The sequence below is a fragment of the Chelmon rostratus genome, chromosome 18 (assembly GCF_017976325.1).
Source record: "Chelmon rostratus isolate fCheRos1 chromosome 18, fCheRos1.pri, whole genome shotgun sequence".
Classification (NCBI taxonomy): Eukaryota; Metazoa; Chordata; class Actinopteri; order Chaetodontiformes; family Chaetodontidae; genus Chelmon; species Chelmon rostratus.
Genome location: NC_055675.1, coordinates 13,169,735 through 13,188,289, shown reverse-complemented (window position 1 = coordinate 13,188,289; position 18,555 = coordinate 13,169,735). Strand labels below are relative to the sequence as shown.

The window sequence follows — 18,555 nt, the reverse complement described above, 5'->3', positions numbered from 1 at the left end:
TTGTGCTTCATTTCGCAAAGCGCAGGAAAGATCGCATTGTGTCCAGAAGATTCAGAGGAATAATTTTGATATAGATATATCTGCTATGTTTTAAAGCCTTCTCAACAGGTGAAGAAATTTAAACAAAAAAATTTAGAAACCCTCCACTCACCAGTTGGCTCATCGAACCTTTGGCTCCACACTTGTGTTTAATGATTTGCAGCCGTTTCTCAGTGTCAGCTCTACCTTGTGAAAGCTGATCACATTGAAAGGTAATTTGAATTGGCACTGATGAGTCCTTCCTTTTGGGATTACCAGCATTTAAGTAGTACTTGGTGACTGGCAGACCGCAAGAATAACTTGAGCGTCTACAAAGAGGAAGAGGGAAACGGGGGAGAGCAGCTGTTTACTTTTCTCTGATTTTAAATATTTATCAGATACACGTGATATCTAATATTGGCCAGATAAAAAAAGAGCTGTATACCAAACACAAACAAAAGCAGTGCCAAGAAAGTAATCTAAAACCGCCAAGAGTCCAACAAAATATCTAGAAAGATTAGCATTTAGGCTAGCATTGACTTTGACCCCGGTCTTAGCCTTTGACCTGCAAACCACAGCGCTGTCCAGTCATTGATCCTCATCTGCAGGATACTTTCATGGAAATTCTTCAGCATGTTCAAAATCTAACATGAGTGATTTGTGTGTAAAAATAAATCTCCAATAGTCGCAGTCATTTATCTATTTTATTAAATTTCCTGAATTTACAGTAGACAATCTTGTCCATTCAGCATGTTCTTAAACATACACCACATATGGTTTGTATGACATTTACAACACTGAGACAGAATGTTCTGGTTCTTTCTTACTGATCATTGTGTGGTACGGATCAAGCATACTTGGTTGATTCTTCTCGCTCTCTCCAACAGATTTAGTGCAGATGGCTTAAGGTCGGATGTTGTTAGGAGTTCACCTCGAGAAACGCTTTGCAGCAGCGTTCGCACTGCTCGTACACCTTCTCAAAGTCTGCGTCACTTCCCTGAAAGATGAAACGGAAATAAATGAAATTTAAAATAAGTGCCATGAACTGAATCACTGTATTTATATGAATCTACACGAATATCCGATACAGCTGTAGATATGTAGGGCAAAATCTGTGATGTGGTTTGATAAAACAAGATAAAATGTGAGTTTCTCACTCAACCGCTAAATTAGTTGCAACTCCCCATTCTGAGGACTAAATTGTTGAGTCGTTGCAAAGGAAATAGATCCCAGACTGCCAACTGGCTTCAACTGTTCACTCAATTTGGTAACACGGCATTTCCTAAGGGAGAAAAACGCTGCCAAAAGTAGCAGGCATGCTATTTAAATTCTGGTTTAGAGGATGCAGAAACCTTGATGGATTTTTAAGGAAAATCCTTTCTAACCAGATCAAACTCCACATTTTGTGATTACTCGGGTATGAATAGAGATTTCTATCCATCCCACTGTGGTCAATAACCACCAAGAGGAGACACAGTTCAGTAAACATTTAAAGATATTACAAGGTCATTTTAAGATTTCTATCATCATTTTACACAGTAGAATGGAGGTTCAGTGGTTAGCACTGTCACGTGGCTGCAACAAGAAGGTCCAAGGTACGACTCCCTGCCGCGTCGGGACCTTCTGTGTGGAGTCTGCATGCCCTGCCCCCGCCTCTGCACTGATTTCCTCTGGGTGCTCCAGTTTCCCCCACCATTAGAAACATGTTAATTCTCCTGTCAGTGCCCCTGACCAAGGCACTGGCTTAGACCTGGAGTTGGTCCCCTCCTCACTCCCCTGTGAGAGAATGGATTTGATCCTTCGCAGTAACCTGCTAACACTTATATCCATTTTTGATTATTCTCCTGATTGTTTTTTTAATGAAATTATATTCAATTAACAGTGTCAGAAAATGTGACAGCCATGATAAGTCGCCCGTTCTCAAGATTTTTAAAGATAAAAGTCTTTAATGGTAAGCTATGAATATGAAGTAGTGCCTAGTAATAACACATAAAAATGCCATGGATAAGAAAGGTGCTTTTGTGCCTCTGCAAGCTTGACATTCTAATCACACTAAACGGCCAACAAAACTTATGTCTCCATTTATCCAGACAAATTGACAGTGACAGTCCTATTCCTCTTGGCTCATTTTGCTGTCATGCCATGTGGTTTCTCACGAGAGAGCGCGATCCAATTCTGTCAAGTGTCCAAACCACACTGACTGTGAAGAGCATTCATTCACTCACTATTCCTTTTGGCAAAAAGAGCTACAAGAAGACACACTCATGCTGATTGCCACAAAAAAAGGTCAAAATCGGAGACAAACAAACAGCACCAGAATCAGATCAGCTGCGGTCAACCACAGCCTCTTCTTCCAGCCACTTATAACGACTGTTTCATCTTGGGAGCCTGGTTCCACAAGATGTAATACAGCACTGCAGATGGGCACAAATGCTTTATTACTAGGCCAACAGAGCTTTAGCTGCACCTCTTCCATCAAAACCACACAGCATATTATTACTTTTCTAGCTGCATTAGTATTAGTAGTAGTTCATCTAAATATGTTATTAAAGTTTGAGTGTGGCAATTTAAGATCATTTTAAATGTATACTGACAAATAATCATCTCTAATAAAGCTTTCAAGCCTTCCATAAACTTTACTCACTGCACTTTTCCCACTCTTGCCTTTCATCAATAACCCTCAAGATCCCCATAACCCTCAAAGATGTTGAAAAACAGGCAAAGACTCATGTCCAAATCACTCGCAGGACTTTTTAACTGCGCAGAAAGAACGCAAGGAACGAAAAGGACGAGCGAGCCACGGAACATGAAAAGGCAATCTGAAAACAGAAAAGACTTTTTATGGTCGTGTCCAAGTAATTGAACGTTTTTATGAAAGTGATTTATTGTGGCGTGCACTGGGCTGAACGGGTTGAAAAAACTAATGTTTTTATGACTACAATTTTGGCCTTTATTGGGTGAGCAAGAAAATGACCGTGCTGCTGTTTTACTGTCGCAGTCTACGCCACGTTTTTGGTTCGCTGCTGTATTTCAGGAAGCGCGTCTGGACATGATCAAATCATTCCCCATGGAGAGTAAATTCTCTCCAGAGCTACCACATGTGCCAGAAGACAGACATGTTCTGCCTTTAAATAAAGTGACATCACTGTGTAACATGTGCTGCACTGTTTGTGGTCTGTAAAACCGGCCTTACTACATGTAGCATTCTGAACAGGTGCACAGCCATTCCAAGACGAGCACATGACACTTTAATGTTTTTGATATACAGACATAACTGACAGGCACCATCAGCAGCTTTAAGTTCAGTTTGTAAAGCCCCCCGAAAACCTATTTGATACCACAGCAATAATCATTATTATGACTATTTTTAAATGTTTCCCCAGCTTGAAGAAAGACACATTATGTCAATAATTGATGTTTGTTTTTTTAATAGTTCTGGTACTTTTGATACTAACAAAAGTTAATTTAACAGGAAGTCATCCCAACTACTTTTCCTTTAGGCAAATTAATTGACACTTGATGACATTTACATTAAATGGAGTCAAAAAACGCATAAATTTGAAGTTTACAAACCTCAATTTATTTAGACTCTTACCACTGCTGCCCTACTAATATTCAACATATCATCCCAAACACCTCAGCGTTTCAACCAACTTAATTATGCTTGAAAATATTCAACCTGCGAATTTACTTGAATACTTACGTAATACGGGTCTTTGATGATGTGCTGCTTCTGAGGGTCGTATGAACCAAGAAGCTCAATCTTTGCTGTGTAGGTTTTCACCAACTTTGCTCTCCTGTTCAATTCGCTGAAAACAAGAGGAAACGCATAACTCCAGGAGAAAAAACATCTGCAGAATAAATATCGGCTCATTTTAGATTGACAGAAGGTAATGTTATACTGTGTTTTTTTTGTCTGCCACTCAGATATGAGATAGGAAATCCATCTTATCCTGCATGCAGAGCTGTCATGTTAAAAACACATATTCCATGGACAGAACATAACAACCCCATGATAATACTATATGTTTGATTAACTTCCCAAAAGCACTAACAACAATGGTATAAGCTTGTTTCAGGTAACATTTTAAGAGTACAGGGCATGAAAAAAATACAACCTGTTTAACTCAAACTCAAGTAAAAAAAAAAAACTAAAACAGGAGGTCAAACAATTAAACACTTTCAAGTTGACAACAATAAGATGGGTTCTGTTAAAAGAAAACTAAACCTAGTAAACCTAGGAATACCTTTTGTCTAGGACGGGGCTTAATTTTCTCACTCCCGTCAGCTTAACATTTGTGGAAAAAAAAAAAAATGTGGGAGGGAAAAGGGAGAAAAACTGCCCAAAGAGCAAAGAGGCATCCAAAGAACTCAGTAAGCTGCTTACAGATCAGATCTGCCATAGGCATGTGATCACAAAATGATCCCTAAACGCTCAAAGTATCAAAAAATATCCCTCCCCCTGACCTTTGGAAAGAGCTTAAGAAAGGATATTGCTCATTAAAGGGAGGCATTCACCTACGCGTCAGTTATAGCTCAATGTTACCACCATTTTCGTGCGCATGTGAAGAAGTAGCAAAGATCACAATCCATACAGTTAGCAGGATAACCTCGCTTGACCCCTTTCAAGGCAAATATTTTTTTGATCCCAGGGAACTGTTAATAAGTAAGGCAGACTCTCAACACATGACACCAGCGCTTTCAGCGACTGTTTGGGCCAGCAGCGCTCCACATTCACAGAAATAATAAACACGACGGCTGTGGGAAAAAATAACTGTACCTCAAATTGCTCTCATCCATGCAGAGAATGTACTCAAAGCTCATGAAATCCTCCTTGGTCACCTGGAATTGAGGGAGAAATGGAGGACAAAACAAATATTACATTTGGCTCTGTGCTGAAACACAGTACGGACTGCTGAGCCTCTCTCCGGTCCTTCGAAGACACTTCAGTCTAATGCCGTAAAAATCAATCATTTCCAATGCAACAATAGAGAGTCTGGTCCTTGAAATGCACATTTAAAATTAGAAAGACTCATGAAATCAAACCATGTGTTTGATACTATTTATGGTCAGCATATTTTCAGGAGTCTACTGACATTCTGTAATTATCTCGCTACATGGAAGCAGAAGTTAGTGGCAGAGTCTGCCATTCCTGCATTGGACTCATTGTCGGTGGCGGAGTTCCCACCGTTCCCACATTGGATTTCCGGCTGCTGCTTCGCAATAAAGCTTTGAAGTAGAGAAACACGGGGTGGCTTTTATTGTGAAGCAGCCACAGGAAATGCAATGTATTTGTCACTAAGGTTAGCTCCGTGAGCAATATGGATTCAGATTGTTGTTGACTGACGTCTTTCATGTAAGAATTTGAATTTGTTTGGCTGCACTGCAAACAGAGACACCAGCTTTTTTTTTTGTTGTTGTATTTCTGACAAAACGGCTGCTCAAGGATGTTTTTGATGAAGTACTAAACTATGTGCTATTAATATGGTAACCACAGGTGTGCCAAATCAACCAGGGCAGAAATTGTAAGGATAACAACTTAATCCTAATTCTGGACTCACAGAAAACTGGCTTATGAAAGGGATCTAATGCTGCATTTCCACCAAGTGGTACAGCTCAGCTTGACAAGACCCTACTAGCTCTTTTTTTAATTGTCAAATGTCAATCAATTCGGTCGAGGTTCCAAGCAAGCTCAATCGATCTGAACGACAGAGTGAAAACACTGCAGACCACTGATTGAAGAGAACCTTCACCAAAATTAGGCTAGTCGTCTGGTAATCTATGCTCTGATATAGGGTTTCCCGAACTCTTTTTTATTGAGGCATTGAGCCTTTTCTAAAACACAGTTTGTCTCCTTGCTGTGACAAGCATTCAATCTCGATATCTTCCCTTTTTCATATGTCTGTATCATGCTTAAGATGATTCATGGCAGTTTCACGCAGCAACACTGTGATGATCAGCTAAAAATCCCACCTATGTTGCAAGGTACTAGTGGAAAACAAAATTGGAAACACGGCATAAGCAGCACATCTGTAAGGCTGTGGAGGAGTATTGTGCCGAGCATTCACTGTACTTAGTGATGATTTAAGGAGCTGAGCAAAAAAAAAAAAACAGGCAGCATCCTGAACCGTTTGGTCTTCTGAGTAAATTTATAGGAATGTCAAGGAAAAGGCAAGAGCAGCAGGAGACAAATGAAAGCAGAGAAAAACAAAAGAACAAGACATGAATAGAATTCATCGCTCCAGATGTTGAGATAGACACATTCAATCACAGAGACAGCTGTAGCCATTCATGTAACCAGAGAGGAATAAACAGATGCTTATTATGACTGTTTTGGATCCATGTTTATATTCCCACAGTGTACGGCTGCAGCCATGAGGGCCCGATCACTTCATTTTCCATTTGAAAACCAACACTCTCACACAGGGTGGTAATCTGTGGCAGTGATAATAACAGCGGCTGTTGATCTCTCTATTCCTGTCTACCTTTAGCTCTCGCACTCTAACTGAAAAAGCGGCTATCCCCTGTCAAAAAGGGCTCATGCAAGCCGTCTAACAAGGCTGACAGAGAACCTTGGGTTGATTTCTGAAACCTTGGATTGATTTCTGCATATGCAGGCTAAGCAGCGAGACACACACAGCACAGTTTAAGTTGGGCAGGTTCAAACGATGATAATCAGTATCAGCTTTATTGGCCAAGTATGTGCATACTTCATTAAACACAGAAGGAATTTGACTCCAGTCTTTCATCGCTCTCAATGCACTTCCACAGGAATAGACAGAACAGCAAAGAACAAAGACAAGACAGCTGAGTAAGGGTAAGGAACAGACATGACCGTTATGTACATACACATGTTAAAAACAAAACGATGTATTCAAACTGTAAAAATAAAATCTATGATGGAAGTTAGTGGATGTTTGGTGTTATTAATGACACTGTATTGAACAGGTTTTGTCCAGGGCGTGATAGGCCTGTAGTGATGTTTCCTAATCCTGACTCTGGACGTGTATAAGCCCTGAATGGAGGGCAGGTTGGACCAATTCTCTGCAGTCCTGACTATCTCTTGTACTCTGCTTCTGTCCTGTTCGGTGGCTGATCCAAACCCGAGAGTGACGAGTGAACAGGGAACAGGCTGAATGATTGCCGTGTAGAACTGGATCAGCAGTTCCTGAGGCAGGTTGCACGCTTCCTGAGCTGGCGCAGGAAATACAGCCACTTTAGGTCCCTTGGAATTGTGGATCCCAGAAACCTGAGTGTTTCCACAGCAGATGCCGTGTGGATGAGTATGGCGATGGTGGGCAGTGTTGTGGGGCTTCTCCTGAATTCCGCTGTGATCTCCATAGTTTTGAGCATGTTCAGCTCCAGAGGGCCGGCTCTTCATCACTCGTCACTGTCCCGGATGAGGCTGATGACAGTTGTGTCATCTGCGAGAGTTTAACAGGTGGGTCTACTGAAGCGCAGTCATTTGTGTAGAGGGAGAAGAGCAGGGGGGAGTGCACACATCCCTACTGGGGTGGCAGTGTTGAGTGTCCAGGTGCTGAATATGATTTCCCCAGAATCGCCTCCTGCCTCTCAGGAGGTTTGTGACGTACTGACAGGTGGAGCAAGGCACAATGAGCTGTGTGAGTTTAGAGTGGAGGACTTCTGAGATGATGGTGTTGAACGCTGAAGTCGTCAAACAGGATTGTTGCACGTGTCCCTAGGGAGTTGAGGTGTTGCAGGACGGGGTGCAGTCCGATGTTTAATTTGATTTCTGAAATATCAGGCTCAGAGTGAGTTTGAAGGCTGTTACAATAAATGAGGAATAAACAGGGAACTGAAAACAGTGGCTCACGCGACCCCTCTCACAAGGCTGACAGTCACCTCGGTTTGATTTCTGAAATGTCTGACTGAGAGCGAGCTGCAAGGCTACTGTTACTGCAAATGAGGAATGAGCAAGGAGACACACATTGCATGGTTCATGACGTTGAACAGATGATAAAGCCCTGAGAAAACATAAAGAGATATCGTAAAATTGTGTGGAAATAACCAATAACAGGCCTTTTCAAAGAAGACGCTCTCACATGTCACAGGAGAAAAAGCACAGGTGTAAATAATAAAAATGAAAGATGGCTGACTTTCATTTAGCTGCTTTAGTTTCAGGTTCAGGCAATCTAGAGTCTCTAATGTGCATGTTGGCTCACTCGGCTTAATAGGACACTTGGAAAAGAATATAACAAAGTCATCATAAATTATAACATCTGTGCTTTTCTTACTATGAAAAGTCAAAATTTACAACTACTACTCAAATAAGTTAAATATTTAGAAACAAAACTGTACTAAAATGTTTGCCAACCCTTTACTTTAAATTCCACAACTTATTAAAAACAATAAATAAACACTTAGTAATTGGTTGATAGCACACTATAAAATAGTTGTATGCTGTATGCAAGTGTGTATAAATGTATTTGTCAATGGTTATAACTACTGTGGGCATTCATAAGTGCAGACTGGCATGCAAAGAGATCGTAAATGTTTGAAATCTATTACATACTACTGTACTTAACGAACAACATCAATAATATTATATAATAGTACTGAGTCAAAAATCTAAAGAATCTATATAATCTATGACATCCAACAACCAATTATATGACTGCTCACAGAGCAATCCTGGGCTGTCTCTGGACTGTATCTCAGTTTAAAACATTGGCAACTACTTTATCTGAATGTTGACTCAATGATAACGTATTGATGAGACTGACATCAAAATTTCAGCCCTCTTCAATTTAATGTCTGTTTGGCAATTTCTCATAAGGTATTTAATAGGTCACACAATTTGTTATAGATCGCTTTGGAGCATGTTTGTTCCATTAAATAAACATGTTTGTTTACTTAGTGATAATGTGGTTTCCAAAGCATCTCCCACTTGGCCAGTCTGCTGGGATACATGTAGTGGCAGAAGTTCAGCAAAGTTAAACAAGTTTAAAAAAAAAACAAAAAAACAGATAGGGTTGGGAAAAAAGAGAGGCAAAAATAAAGGGCGGGAGCAAAAGCAAGTGAGAGGGTGATAAAGGAAAAGAGGAAAGAGCAAAGGCTTGTCAAAGCTCATTGCGTGAATTTGAATGGGTTTAAGCCAAGGACTGAGCCTTCTCCTCCTCCTTTGAGGAGATTAGATGAGGGTCTGACTGAATGGTTTGCAATGAGACAAACCACCAAATCTCAGCAGACCTCAAGCACAGGGTGAAACCCCTGGAGTTCTCTCGGGGGAACATGAAAAGAGTTTTTTTTTCAGGGCGCAGGGGAGTAGGAGTTGCGTTGAGGATAAGCCAGTACTGCGTGAGGCCTGAAGGCCCTACATGGACAAACATCTTGGTGTAATTTCAGGCATGTTTCAGGATTTGAAACACATGCTGCGAGGTGATACAATGATTGCTAGATTGGCTCTGTCACGACAGTATAGACACAGGCCTGGCCAAGGCGTTCTCTGTGACTTTCTCAGACAAACACACGTAAAGATATTTCTAAGAAAATGATACAATTGGGTTAAAAATTGCCCAAGTTCACTCAGCAGTGAACCAGCACACTGTTTAACTGAGAGAAAAGTTTAGTTTAAAGGGGTATTTCTACCGTTCATATCATTTCAATATGAGGTCATTTATTTCACCATGTATGCCATTATAAAGCCATATCTCATATAAATGTAATATTGTGCAAGTAAATTAAAAAAATGTTATTTTTGAATTCAAGTGTTAGTCATGCAGAAACTTGTGTTCTATAAAACATATAATTGGAGGTGTATATTGTTCCATAATACAGTTAGATTTACTTTATATTAAACCAGTGGTTTCCAAACGCGGGGTCAGGACTTCTCAAAGGGTCAAAAGATAAATCTAAGGAGTCACAAGATAATTAAAAGCAGAAAAAACACTTTTATGCTACAGACAATTCTGTTTATTTTTTCCTGACTTTTTCTAATCTTTGCTTGAAGAAAACTTTCACGTCAAGTTGAATGAAACAATTTGAACCTTTGGTTGAATTGGCCACTTTGCACAGACAGATAAAACCTACAAGTAGAGCTCATGACAAAGCTTCATTTAAAAGCTGGGGTGGGTACTGTATTTTAGAAGCATTATATGTTGTATTTGTTTAAAATTCTCTTTACGTTCAGACGGCAGTCATTCACTCATTGCCCCATCCTTTCCCCAAGGAAAGGATGGGATTTTTCTGTTGTATACTTTCAAAATCTGTTCTTGCTCGTTTCTCGAATGTTACAAACTCCAGTTTTGAGGGGTCATACACCAACAGGGTTAAGAAACCCTGTATTAGGCCAACATCAGTTAATATTTGTGCAAAGGTAGTAGCCCACCAATGACTACATTATGTTTTTTCTCTAGCAGTTTAAAACGGCTTAACACTAAATGCAAATAATACATTATGTGTACAGTCATTTTATTACCGTATCTATTGATCATAGTCCCATTCTACAGTGATCATTACAACAGGGGTTTGTTCCCTTCATCCAGAGCAAACGTCTTGGTATGATTAATGCTTTCAATTTGTGTGCTGGAGATGTGGTCAAGTGTAGAAGATCTTTAATAAAGCACAGGGCTAAACTGGAAAATCTGACACTAAAAAAATTGAAACTAATTTTCTATTCTACCATTTGCAAAGAAAGACATGAAAACTGAACATAACTCATTATTACACACACTTGTGGTATTTGCCGTTTCTCTGAATCACTGTTGGCCAAACATTGCATACAGTTCAGCTGCAGTTCAGATGAATGTGAGCTTGTTTTGACAGAGCGATCACATAGAGCTTGGCATGCAGCTGAAGATTAAAGTAGCAATTTATTTGAACCACTATTAAACTGGAAAACAGCTAGTCATACACAAAGTGACAACAGCAGCACCTGGCTGTATAGTAGGCCAGTTGTCCCCAACCGTTTAATTATCGTGGACCGCTTGACAATTTTACCTTGGCCCGGGAGGGGAGGGGGTGTACGTAGATTGTTTATATTGTAAACATAAGCAGTTTTGAAGGCTTTGTTGCCTCATTAGAGAGCCGGTCGCCACATATTATGCAGAGCGGGCTTGGTGTGTGGGAATCACCTGTCACGACAAATCCATATTTCAAGTAGGACTCCTGGTATTGTCTGTTAAAAGCGTCTTTTTCTTGGAAGTCGTAGGCTCTTCTTCCGTCTCTTCACTGGACCTTTCCGCCTGTTTTTTACTCATTTTGCTAGCTTGTGGGTTAAATTTGAGTGCTCAAGTGACCGAGATGTAACCGAGAGAATCAAAGTCAAAGTCAAAGTCAAAGTCAGCTTTATTGTCAATTCTGCAGTATGTACAGGACAAACAGAGAGTCGAAATTACGTTACTCTTCAACCCTTTGTGACAGGACATATATTAAAAAAGAGAGAGATAAATAAAAACTGTACAATCTAAATAAAAACTGTACAAACTAAACAATGAAACATTGAGAATGTAAAAGTGCAAATGTAACTGGTAGTGCAAAAAGAATTAGCTTAACAACTGGTGTTGTTGGGGGGGGGGGGAGAGAGAGAGTTCAGCATCCTGACAGCCGGACGTGGAGCAGGCGCCATACCACGCAGTGATGCTGCTGGTCAGGATGCTCTCGATGGTGCCTCTGTAGAAGGTGTGCATGATGGGGGTCGGGGCTCTAGCTTTCCTCAGTTTGCGGAGGAAGTAGAGGCACTGGTTCGCTTTCTTGGCCAGCGATGTGGTGTTGGTGGTCCAGGAGAAGTCCTCAGTGACGTGCACACCCAGCAATTTGGTGCTGCTTACCCTCTCCACCGTAGCACCATTGATGGTAAGGGGGGCATACTGGGGGCGTCTTCTCCTGAAGTCCACAACAATCTCCTTCGTCTTCTCCACATTCAGAGAGAGATTGTTGTGTTCACACCACGAGGCCAGGCGGCTCACCTCGCTCCTGAGAAGAGGAGGGGGCTCAGCACACATCCTTGGGGGGCCCCCGTGTTCAGTGTGGTGGTGCTGGATGTGTTCCTGCCGACCCGAACTGCCTGAGGTCTCCCAGTCAGGAAGTCCAGCAGCCAGTTGCACAGAGAGGTGTTTAATCCCAGCTTTTCCAGTTTTGTGATGAGCTGTTGTGGGATGATTGTGTTGAATGCTGAGCTGAAGTCTATGAACAGCATTCTGACGTAAGAGTCTTTTTTGTCCAGATGTGTGAGGGCTGAGTGGAGGGCAGTGGAGATAGCATCATCGGTCGAGCGGTTGGGCCGATAAGCAAACTGGAAGGGGTCCAGGGAGGGTGGGAGGACAGTCTTGATGTGTTTCAACACTAGCCGTTCGAAGCACTTCATGAGGACGGGGGTGAGGGCTACCGGACGGTAGTCGTTGAAACAGGAGGGCGACGACTTCTTCGGGACAGGGATGATGGTGGTGGTTTTGAAGCATGTGGGGACAACGGCTTGGCTCAGCGAGATGTTGAAGATGTCTGTGAAGACATCTGTGAGCTCTCCGGCACAGTCCCTCAGCACGCGACCAGGAATGTTGTCAGGACCAGAAGCTTTGCGAGCGCTGATCCTGCTGAGTGTCCTCCTCACACTGTCAGGGGACAGCGACAGCACCTGTTTGCCGGGAGGGGATGGGGATTTTTGTGCAGGTGTGCTGTTGTGTGCTTCGAAGGGAGCAAAGAAGTCATTTAGCTCATTTAGCAGGGAGGTGGAGCTGTCACAGGTCTGTGGTGGGGGTTTGTAGTCCGTGATGGTCTGTATCCCTCGCAACAGGCTCTGCGTATCCCTGCTGTCGCTGAAGCGATGAGCTATCCTCCTGGAATACACCTTCTTGGCCTCTCTGATGCCGCGTGACAGGTTGGCTCTGGCTGTCCTCAGGCCCTCCTCGTCTCCTTCTCTAAAGGCCGTGTTACGGGCCTTCAGCAGCCTGTGGACCTCTCCTGTCAGCCATGGCTTTTGATTGGCCCGGACAGTGATGGTCTTTGTTTCGTTACATCATCGATGCATTTGGTGATGTAAGCAGTGACGACGTCTGTGTGATGTGGTCAGAGGCGCGGAGGTGGGGGGAGGGGAAGGGCCTTGTAAGCTCCTCTCTGGGTGGTGTAAACCTGGTCCAATGTGTTATGTCCACGTGTTGGAAAGTCTATGTGTTTGTATAGCTTCGGAAACATCCTTTTTGGGTCTGCATGGTTGAAATCCCCAGCCAGGATGAGGAAGGCATCTGGGTGGGCAGTCTGCTGCTCACTGACGTGTTGGTACAGTTCATTCAATGCCTCACTCCTGTTGTTTTCATTGGAGCTCGGAGGGATGTAAACAGCCACAAGCAGTATGGCTGTAAACTCCCTCGGGAGGTAAAAGGGTCGGCATTTTATGACCATAAACTCCACCAGTAGTGAGCAGTGCTTGCAGATCACAACAGCGTCACGACACCAGTCATTGTTGATGTAAACACAGAGTCCCCCGCCGCGTGTCTTACCTCCCTCAGCGAGAGCTCTGTCTGCTCGATAGCAGGTTAGCCGCTCAAGCTGAATGGCATGGTCCGTTACGCTGTTGTTGAGCCAAGTTTCCATGAAAACATACACATAGCACTCTCCCGCAGACTTCTGGGTTGTCCGTAGAAGGCGTAGGTAGTCCAGTTTATTGTCCAAAGAGCGTACATTGGCCAGCATGATGGTGTCGCTTGTGGCTTGTGTCGCCTCCACTGTGTAATGAATCTGGTCATTTTTCAAATGAAAGATTGTTCAGACTCAGGTAATAAATAAAACAAAATTAATTAATTATCTTTTGTGTTGCCTGGTATCATATGATCCATCCTGGTATCATATGATCCTACCAATCCGCGGCCCAGGGGTTGGGGACCGCTGTAGTTGGCATCATCTTACCAACATCACACTCATACACACAAATACTGATGAGGTGAGAGGAGCCACGGGATATCTGGTTGTACCTGTCGGGCCCTGTGGTTCGTCTCAATGCCATGCTTCCTTAGGCAGGCCAGACCACGGGCATCCGGTGTGCTGCCTATATTCCAGTCGGATGTGGCACCACTGTCTATGACCCACTGCAACAACAGAGAACAAAAAAGGGGGCGCTAACTACTGCTAATATAGGTGTAGAGGTGGTTGGTCGTACCTGCCTGGCCACATGCCTCATGGGCACGCCATGGCTCTTCATGCAGGCTTGACCGCGGTGGTCTGGAGGGTTTCCTATCTCATAGGTGGAGGTGGCGGCACTGTCTATCCTCCACTAGGCAGAGCAAAAAAATGATTCATACTCACGTACAGACATGTGGTAGATGTACAGAATTTACAGGGTGATGTCTTATGTTTGAGGACACAATTACAAAAGAGACTCAAGAGGTGTAACGCATCCTGCCCTCATTCATGATTTTTAGAAGCTGCAGCTGGATTGTTAGTTATGTATTGTTGTGTATTGCTAGGCCTGTTAATGATTACTTATTTCACTTTACTTCAGCTATATTACTCTATTTATATATCTTATATCAATTCTATTTACCATTTGAACGACAGTGTCCCATCACCCACTAGTATTTTTTGTGTGAATATTTCTATACTGTTGATAACAAAGTGTTGTATAAAAATATCTTATATTTTTTTTATGATTATCACCTAACCCAATCAATACAGATAGGGCATTTTTTAATCTGCCATTAACATCTAATAATTTACCACTATCAGTTAACAAGTGGAGGCATGCTTTGAAAAATAGTCATTAGTAATGTGCAGTACATGCTATTTGTAGCAAATGATGAGGCACAAACCGTTTTGTTAAATGACATAATCCTAGGAAAGATTTTTAAAAAAGGTTATTTGTAAATAATATTTCTAAAAACTGTGTTAATTCTAACATCAGCCAATAATTGTCAGTAGATGTAATATTAAACAAATACCAGCAATGAGCAGTATTATAAATACTGCCCTGCACATTGTAATAATGATTGATTACCTTATCAACAACGCCTGCATCTGTTGCCATCTTCCTGAAGACAGCTTCAGCAATGGGGGATCTGCAAATATTCCCTGTTCAAAACCACAAACACCATGACAAACTTTAATAAGATGTTTCTAAAAAATGTAAACAAGTCAACAGGTATTTCCATTGAGATACTGTATATATGGCAAATGCTGCTACTTTACATGCAACCTAACACGACAACGTGACTGTAGCAATGATTGCTATTGCAAGGTACAATTTCAAAATTTAGCCAATTATCATGGAGTGCTTATTTTGTAAGCACTTGGTGGCATGACACATGCACCCCAGGATGGACATGTGCTAAACGGCAGAACAGACGACACTGGGCAGAAACCTTTCAAATATGCAGTTAATTGTAATGACAAGCAGATGTGGGTAATATAATGATATACAGCCCATTTTGTGTTTTATTCTGATTATATTCCTTTATTTTTCAAACTGAATTTCCAGGAAACGCATTATAAACCACTTTGCTGATAAAAGTTCCCTGATGGACTATGACCTGACACAAATTGACATTTCCGGGTCATCAAAACTCTTCCCTAGCACTGGCTTGGTGAACCGTACTTTACGTTTCTACAAAACTTTGATGTTTTCCATCATACCTGGCTTGACACCAGCTGTGCATGCCAACAAAATAAAGACGCTTGAGTAAAATGTTTGTATGACCGTTTACATCATCGCACTCCACTCATTCATTTAGCGACTTAGCTAGCTAAAACATTTTAGTGGGCGTCCTTAGATGAAGCTAACACCTATACACGTGATATAAATCAGACTGGTTGTATGCGATATTTCTTTACTACAGTCATATTTTGAGGAGCAAATGGGTTTAACTGAGGTTAAATGGCATATCTTACCCAGGCAAACGAACAACACCGACTTCGTATTAGTGGTCGCCATTTAGTTTTAGAGGGTCCTGTATGACACAGCAGGTAGTGGCCAACACGTGCCTGAACAAAATATTTGAGCGTATTTTTGTTTTTAACTTTTTACAACTCGGATTGGATTCATATTATGAAAATGCCGTAGATAGGATTTTTGATTTATGATTTTTAAGGTGCTAAAATCTCCCTTTCTTTAAAAGTGGAGAAATCGCTGAAGTTTTTGAGTCATGTGACACATGATGTGTAAAAAAAAAAAAAAAAAAATGCCGGTCCGAGAGGCATTTCAATTGCGGTTCATACAGGTAGAAAGCAAATAACTAAATAAGCAAATAAAAGTGCGGTAAAGTTATGCATTTTTGTAGATTGAACTTTAACATCAAAACTTAGCAGCTATTATAATGCTGGTCTCAAATAAATGCATGAGTAACAGTAACACTCAGAGAGGGCCCATTCTGCCTCAAAAGTACTTTTACTTTTTATAATAATTAATGTATTTAATTAATGATAATTAAATATATTTTGCTCATAATATGTGCAGACTGCAGGTTCATTGTAGTTACAGCTTGTTCTTAACCAATCATTTGGTATCCAATTCAGTACATTCATGTTTTAGTGGACATGACAGTACAATTTTGTGATGATATGAAGCATATGTGAATCTGGCTCACTAACCTGTAACGTTTGCAATTATGTTATGGCTAGTAGAGTCCATGTCAGTTTTGAAGTGCTGATTGATGTTAGAGTTAAAGGGAGAAAAAAAAAACTTCTTTAATTTTAGCTAAAAAAAAGAGTTAAAAAATTCCTCCTTGACAGAAATTAGAGACATAATCTGGCTACAGTTGTTCCATTAACCAGTGTAAGTTACTGCCACACTTGTGCTGTAAGAGGACAACATCAGCAAATCAGGGTTTGAAGTCACTTCAGATCAGCCCCATGGGTCCCTTAATAAGACACAGTGCTCACTATTTCTAGACTTGTGGAGCATTCCCATATTCAGAGTAATACTTTGCTGAGTCATGGTGTGTAATATGCAGGTCATGAGAAAATCCTGGACCTAGACAAAGTAAGACAATTATAACAACAGCTTACAGGTTGTTGTACAACAGTCTTTCTGAACTCTGACATGAGCTTGTGTCTCACATTTCTGAAATAATTCCAATTCCCAGCTGATAAAGAGACTCAATTGTTCTTGTGTGATGTTGATGTAGGTTTCACATACTCACACAGTCAGCACTGTACTGCCTTCATCTAGCTGGTGTTAGCCCTGTTTCACTTTGCAAGCCTTTAGTGTGCGCTTCCAGTCGAAAGTCAAAGCTCAGACAACACTGTGCTGTGACACAAATGCATTTCATCCTCATGATGAAGCTGTTCTTTAAACTACATGTGTTGCTGCAGTTTTTGACCTCTGCATCAGCATCTATGGCAGCACAAGTGCACATGCTAAGAGTAACCCCTATCTAAAAGGTTTTGTTCAAAACAAATGACCATCTAAAAAAAAGGGAAGTCGGGATAAAGACAATATGCAACGAGCTTCGGCTCACCAACAGACATTTAACAATTATGCATGTGTCACAGTATGTATGTTGTAGCAGCTGATGAAACGTGTCCTTAAATCTGGTCCTAAATCCCTAAACAAGAGCTTGCAGTACTGGAAGGGAGCCTGAAGATAAACCCCAGAGTTCAAAGGAAGAAAAAACCTGAATCTGACAAAAACAATGTGTGTATTCCCAACTGCAATGCCCTCAGAGCAGATCAATGAAGATCTGACACTAACGGTGGCCATTTCATACTCGCTCTGTTTGCTTCCTGTAACTAATTAAGTCATTATCCCTCCTGTATGTACTGTAGCCTGGTTCTCCTCTGTGGTTGTGATCAGTATTTATTAGTAAACCGATGAAGAAGAGGTGACAGGTGGTCTGGAGTGGACAAGCAGATTGTGGAGAGATGCTCATAATGGACAAAATTTAAAAAAAGATTGTCGGCTGATTGAACATGGACTGCTTTTTGTCTTCTAATTCTTTTCTTGGATGTGTTTCTGAAATTGTCTTCACTGTTTCCTCGACTGAGGTTTAGACGAATCTTGTGATTCACTGCTGAGGAATGTTTGGGATGTTTGCGTTTTATGTGTTGGGGAAAGAGCAAAATGCCTCACATTTAACAATGAAATGCAGATGTAGAGGATGCAGAAGAAGTAAGCATATTCATCACTGGCTCCTCCCTAAGTCCTCTTTCATACCAACCCCACATGTGAGCAGAAATGTGTAATTACATCTTTCTCATTTCAAACTGGTAAAACAAAAGGTTCTGGATGAGTAATTCAACTGGATAAACAACAAGAAGTAACTGAGCCCAGCAAGATATGGCAAACATGACTGTGGTTATGGGAGTAGACTGAATATCTAACAATTGAGGACTTAGGTGTACTTGCAGAATAATTACTGGGTAGTGTTGTTCCCCCCTGGCTCCTCAAAGAAAGCTAAAGGATTTCTAGCTCCCTTTTACCTCAAACATACACATCAGATGTCACTATTAAATTTGAAGAAAGTGAGAAATTAAAAAAAATATCACACTTTGTAGTATGTAAAGTTCTAAAAGGTTTGCAGTCAAAAAAGGATGAAAGGAAGGATTTGTATCTGGTATGTAAGGATGGTGTGAATAGAGTTTGTATTTGTTTTC

General features: G+C 41.3%; 1 protein-coding gene across 2 annotated transcripts; it reads right to left on the bottom strand.

The window, feature by feature from the left end:
- Positions 1-709: 709 nt before the first annotated feature.
- acp1 (acid phosphatase 1) lies at positions 710-15,916 on the bottom strand. 2 transcript variants are annotated; one of them, XM_041958906.1, is made up of 6 exons: positions 15,853-15,916; positions 14,963-15,036; positions 14,129-14,242; positions 4,799-4,860; positions 3,722-3,827; positions 710-1,015 (listed from the first exon to the last, which is right to left on the bottom strand). In XM_041958906.1, exons 1-6 carry the CDS (start codon positions 15,893-15,895, stop codon positions 938-940), a joined length of 477 nt encoding a protein of 158 aa, XP_041814840.1. In that variant the 5' UTR covers positions 15,896-15,916; the 3' UTR covers positions 710-937. The 2 variants fall into 2 exon arrangements, with proteins under 2 accessions (XP_041814840.1, XP_041814841.1); XM_041958907.1 differs by lacking the exon at positions 14,129-14,242 and adding an exon at positions 13,944-14,057.
- Between the last annotated feature and the right edge of the window lie 2,639 nt (positions 15,917-18,555).

Coding starts and splice junctions, on each gene's coding strand:
- acp1 (XM_041958906.1), bottom strand. CDS start 15,895: ATGGCGACCACTAATACGAAGTCGGTGTTGTTCGTTTGCCTGG. Junction 3,828..4,798: donor ATGGATGAGAGCAATTTGAG/GTACAGTTATTT, acceptor TCTTGTTTTCAG/CGAATTGAACAGGAGAGCAA. Junction 1,016..3,721: donor TCATCAAAGACCCGTATTAC/GTAAGTATTCAA, acceptor TTCATCTTTCAG/GGAAGTGACGCAGACTTTGA.